The 6,000-nt window shown below is 42.4% G+C and overlaps 1 protein-coding gene across 1 annotated transcript; it reads left to right on the plus strand.

Annotated features, from left to right (window-relative positions):
• Positions 1-2,795: 2,795 nt before the first annotated feature.
• LOC103709528 lies at positions 2,796-4,769 on the plus strand. Its single transcript, XM_008794939.3, has one exon. The coding sequence runs from the start codon at positions 2,842-2,844 to the stop codon at positions 4,534-4,536; it is 1,695 nt and encodes a 564-aa protein (XP_008793161.2). The 5' UTR covers positions 2,796-2,841; the 3' UTR covers positions 4,537-4,769.
• Positions 4,770-6,000: the final 1,231 nt, after the last annotated feature.

A 6,000-nucleotide genomic window follows, 5' to 3' on the forward strand; every position in this document is an offset into this window, starting at 1 on the left:
CCACCATGATATGTCGATCAGCAGAGCATTGGGTACTTCAACCTCTGCAGGATATGTTTCAGGTTACTTTTGTTGATGAGTTGAAATCTTATGTTTGGCAGAGAGATTTTTCCAGAGTGATGTTTGAATATGGAGTTGAGTGCTGAAAGGATTCAGTTTTATATCTAAGTTCGGTTTGATTACGAGTGATAGCTTGTTTCTGTTTAGTAATAAGTAATGTGACATATCGGAAAAAATTGCTCGACTTTATAATGAAGGGGATTGCTCTGCATATGTTTATAGCTTATTACAATTTTTCATTCTAAATTTAACATGTACCTAGGAGCTCTTTTCTCGATCGGTTGCCGATGCATTTATCTGGATTAAAGAAATATTGTTAGTATACTTAAATGCTCACTTGGGATTCAAGAATTCAATTCTGGAAGGACAAAAAAGTTAAACTGCTTTGTTTTCTAAAGGTATACCGACTGCATGATACGCTGTAGCATACGGACCCATAGGCTTTACTTGCCAATATTTTTTCAATATGTTTTGTGTTTTTATCGATTGGCGCATAAATATTTTGTGCATTAAAGCAATCTTACCTTCAAGGAAGAGGTAGAATATATTGATGAATAGCACAAGGCAGTTTTTATAAGAAGTCAAAGGTTGGCATGAAAGGGGTTTGGAGACTCTTACTTATCAGGCTTTCACAATTGTTTTGAGTGATGGCCGGTTGCTTGGTCTGTCTACCTAGGTTCCTTAGAGCCTACCTAGGTCTCTTAGAGCACGTAGTTTCTTCAAGATTCACATCTTCATGTCGATGATAAGCTCTTTACATGGGAGAACTTGCGTGGAAGAAATCGGACCATGCAATGGGGAATGTCAATCTTCCATGAAAAAATATAGTTTGGAGAGTCTTGTGGTCGCGTTGAAAGCATATTCTTCACAGTAGACTACGTGGGGGGAGAGCCGAGTTTACAACTACATGCATATAGGGTAAAATTTTAAACGTTTTCTCTTCAAACTAGAGAAGAAAGAGGAGAAAACGTTCCTTCAATAAGGAGGTATCCTCCTCTCTTCAGCGCCTAATTAGGGAATGAAACTTTTACGGTCCAGACGGTCAGGGCCAAAGAAAGAGAGAGAGAGAGAGAGAGAGAGAGAGAGGCTAATCTAGGGATGATACTTCTTCATTGACTCCAGTATAGGTGTCCAGCCATCCACTTGCATTGATTTAGTTAGACTCTGCCAGTTGTATTGCCATCCACTTGCATTGACTTAGACTCTGGTAGTTGTCTAGCATTTCCTTGTATCTGGGTGGCCTCTTTCTTGGTTGTCTATTGGGGTGATTAATTTTTTTTAATGTTGTAGGCGAGACCAAGCCCTAGACAGGAGAAATTATACCACACGCACACTGATGCATCTCAGGAACAAATCGAGACAAGATGCACCAGAGATGAATGCATGATGCATGAGACCTATAGGAACTAAGATGTGTGATTGGCATGGTGCACCGCCATATGGTGTAGAATATAATTTTTTTAGATAGAGACATAAATAGATAGGGTAAGGACCAAGTCAAGATTACTCAACTCGCTGGAACTTTGTAGGCCCTTAGCTTTCCTATTTCAAATCAGAGTCTGCTAGTCGAACCTGATTATAAAAAACTAGACTTGAGCCCAACTGGCCTCACCTAAGTCGGTTTTGTATTTTGATCTATGGATCATAATATTATTTTGCATGATTTAATCAGATTAGGATATGGTTTTGGGGTGGGTGATTTGGAAATATATCCAGCATGCCCTCTAAAATATCCATATAATTCAGTATTTAGTTTGTAACCTTCATCTAATCACAATTCAAATCCCAAAGTTTATCCTATTTATGACTTCGCAATCCTTGTAAATTGGTAATTAATCAATAATTTTAATCTAATCATGATGAAAATGTAAAATGCCCTATAATATATGTCTTAGCATATACAATTGTTACCTTTTATAGACATATACTATATATGCAACATAACATATACCATGGATAATATTGGGCCAGGTCAATATTAGATTAGGTCAGGGTCGACCAAAATAGCTTTAGAGGCCTGGCCTATTGGGCCCCAACCGCCAGTCCTAGCAACTTTATCAACCGAATAATACATAATTATTCAAGAAAACAATCTGAGGCCAATCATCTTTATCAATCCTATATGATAGTCAATAATTGGACTCGCTGTACAAATAAGCTGAGCCGGACCTGTAGTTGGTCTACTAATTGAAATAGCAATTTGAACGCCAACTTCTCATGCATATGAAGCAATAGGTCATGCATGGACCGAATGCCAATATAGCTAGAGCTTTTTTGTGCAATATACTCTCGTTTTGTAGTTAAATTACGAGTATTCTACTTTTCTATAATACAAGCAGTAGAAAATTCCTACAACTTTGGTAAACTTTAACGGACTCGATTTGTTAATATTTTTGTTTAAGATTAATATTTAACAAGCCCAATTACTTAATATTTGTATTTATAATTAATAATGCCGATGTATTGGATGGATGGAGGTCGGCCGTGGAAGAAGCGCACTAGGGTCCGTCTGGTTCCTCTTTCGAGCGGTATCGAAACACCAGTTTCGCGACACCCAATTTCATACCCGCCCACAAAACAAGTGGCGAGGGCCCAGATGTCAAGTGGAGACGCGAAGTCGAGAGTTCTCATAAGAGCCCCTTTTTTTATATTTTTTCCCCATCCCGTTCCGAAGGCGAGGCAATTCAAAATGCGACGACAGAGCGGGCTTCTTCCATTCTCCCCACCCACCAGAAGAAACCCTTCATCTCCCATGGTCTGAAGAAATACAACCCCAACCCCATGGCCTCCTCTTCCGCTCCTTACATTCCCCTCCTCGATTCTCCAGAAAAAACCCTCGCCAAGCGCAAGAAAGATCCCGCCTCCGTCCAAGAAAAGCTCGCCTTCCTCGCCCGCGACCTCCGCCCGGTCCCCTTCTCCCCTGCCAAACCCCTCGCCTCCCTCTCCCCCCACGAGCCACTCCTCCGCGCCCTCGGCCTCTGGGACTTCGCCCGCCTCCCCCTCGACCGCGCCATCCGCTCCGACCTCCTCTCCCTCCTCATCGCCCACTACGATCCCCGCACCCACCGCAGCCTCGTCCGTAATGCCCGCGTCGCGCTCGGCCGCGCCGCCTTCGCCCGTGCCCTCGCCCTCCCCCTCTCCCTCCCTGTAGAGAAAGAAGAGGAGTTTAACGCCGAGCTCTTCTCGGGTAAGGCGGCCGTTGCGACCGTCATGGATTTCATGATGAATTGGATTGTCTTTCTCGATGATGCTTGCGTTCTGCCAGCGGAGGTGGTCGCCGCGACTCGGCTGGTGAAGGACGGGCGGCCGCAGAAGGTGGACTGGGCTGGGTTGGTGTGGGCCATGGTGGAGAGGGAGATATTGGATGCCCCGAGGGCCGGGCGGTGCTACTACGCCTCGCACCTGCAGTGTTTGATGAAGCGCCAGCGGCCCCAGCTGTTCGAAGAAGAGGGCGAGCCAGAGATGGACATGGAGTTGGAGCAAGAGATTAAGGTCGGTCTGGTTGAGGATGAAGATTGTGCTGGCAATGCCGGACCGGAGTTGGGTCTGGAGAATTGTGGTCTCAGGTCGACTTTGAGGCTCTGCAGGGATGTGGATGCTGGGGATGGTGTCAAAGAGGAGCCTTTGGATTTGGAAAGGAAGGATGTGGGTGTTGACGATGTGGGTGTGAAATGTGAGAATTTGAACAAAGGAGAAGAATTTTTAGCCATGAGGACTGATCCTGTACACAAGAAAGTGATGTTAGACAATGGACCGAGTGCGGTTTTCTTGTTTTGGAATTACTGTATGGGGGTAGCTGGCGAGGTTAATTATGATGATGATGCTCGTGTTTTTGATTGTATCGTTCAGCAGAAAAGGATGCAGAGTAGGAGGTCCTGTGAACACACACAACCGCCCGTTGATGCTTGCATGGATCAAGTGCAGGACTGGATGGTTAAGGCTAAGATGATGTATTTAAAGAAGAAGCAGGAATGCATGAAGGCCCATTTGGAGCTGCAGCACTTGAATCAGATGCTGCAGCAGAAGGACCAGATCATCTGGTCATTGGAGAAGAAGCGAGAAGAGGAGATGAAGAAGAGGAAGTTGGAGGCTTGCCAGTTTGACCATGAGCTCAGAGCCATTGGGCATTTAGTTCATGATTATAGGAAGGCTTTGAAGAAGACACGCAGTGCATTTGCTGAATATAGAAAACGGTTTCCAGAGGGTGACAAACCTCTTTACAAGGATGCATGCGGAACTGGTGGTGCTGCTGTTAGCACAAGGGAGCTGGAAATGCAGAGTATGAAGAAAGAGGCAGAAATGCGCCATGTGGCTGCAAAGATGATCAATGATTTTCAAAAAGTCTGGTTTGCGAAGCTTGGTGGATATGCTAAGTGGGCTACCGAGTTGGCCACAAGGTTGGTAAATCTGAAAGGAGAAACTAAGATTCTTCAGGAAAGGTTTGCCATCCATGATCTGGAAACTATGATTCAGTAAGTCTTTAAGATGCTTGCAAAATGTGACTTGCGCATAGGATCCTTGTTTTCTTTATCCTGATAATTAGATGGAGATTTAAGTGATGTTGCAATGGGTTTCACATTAAGAAGAATCTTTTAATGCTTTCTGTACATGAAAATGTTTTATGATTTGGACCTCAGCTGATGTATAAATATTTTGTAGATAGTTGTAACAAGATTGTTGTTTATGAAGCTTGCAAAAATTTGACTTTCTTGTATATCATGGTGTACATATGTTCTTAGGAGATCCTCTATTTAACATGCAATGCTAACAATGTGTTACATGCCTTGTTTTCTGAGAATATTGTGGGAAGATATGTGGAGACATGATTTGTTGTTGTTAATAAAAGCACTACTATGTTCCCTTTTAATTGCACAAGACTGTTGGTCTTCAACCTATATTTGGAAAATATTCCAGTTGCTCGATTTGTGGTTTGGATAGTAAATCATTGGTCTGGGAACTGCCATCATAATAATTATTTTAAAGAGCACATCTTTTTCAAATAAATATTCAATATATACTTGTTGCTGATCAAGGGCAAAAATTCTATTTCTGATAGTTAAGCCCATTATACATCGATAGTCTCATTTGCCAGAGTAGTCATTTTCCAACTCACAAGTCACTAATGCAGAAAGCATTGACAACATAGCCTCCTTTCCATTTGATCAAGTTAGAAGTAGTTCTCTGTGTGTGCCCATTTTCCTGGGTGCAATCCCAATATTGACATTCGGTTAAACTTTTATCTTAATTCTTGCATTTAATATTGGAAGTGACATAAAAAACTCTTTGCAACTTGGCCGTGCTCCTGTAAGTTGAAACAGGTGGGCATTAACATAAATGACAAGCCCCCATCTATCTTGGGATGCCTTATGTTTTATGCTAATAGGTGGCTATCTAATAGAAAGTAATTTGGGTTCTCATAATCTCTCTTTCAAATTTCTGTCTGACTGATTAATATCATCGTTATCGTACCGTACTGATACCAAACCGTTATATCATACTGGGGGTGTACCGTTATCGGTATGCCAAACTGATCCCCATATCGGGTGTACTAACACTGTACCAAGATGGTACTGGTACAGAGTCCGGTATCGAGATTGCGAACCTTGCTTCCTTTAGTATGTGTGCATATCTATACTTAGTAACTTTACCTCTTTTAGTTATACCATGCATCCACCTTGACGATCTCATACATTTTATGCTTGTCTGATGCTCATGCATCTTATTATACACCTAAAACATGAGACCATATAGCAAACATCATGCGTTGTACTTTTATCAATCTATATTAAATCAATAGAGAAATGCATGGAAGCTTATCTCGAATTGCTTTGCCTTACAAGCTCGTGTCATAAAAGTTGTCTCCATCAGTTGGCGGAGAAGCTACATGAGACTTCTCCTATGTCTGCACACCTCAAAACCTAGGGTGCCATATAAAGACCA

This window comes from Phoenix dactylifera, chromosome 11 (genome assembly GCF_009389715.1).
Source record: "Phoenix dactylifera cultivar Barhee BC4 chromosome 11, palm_55x_up_171113_PBpolish2nd_filt_p, whole genome shotgun sequence".
NCBI lineage: Eukaryota > Viridiplantae > Streptophyta > Magnoliopsida > Arecales > Arecaceae > Phoenix > Phoenix dactylifera.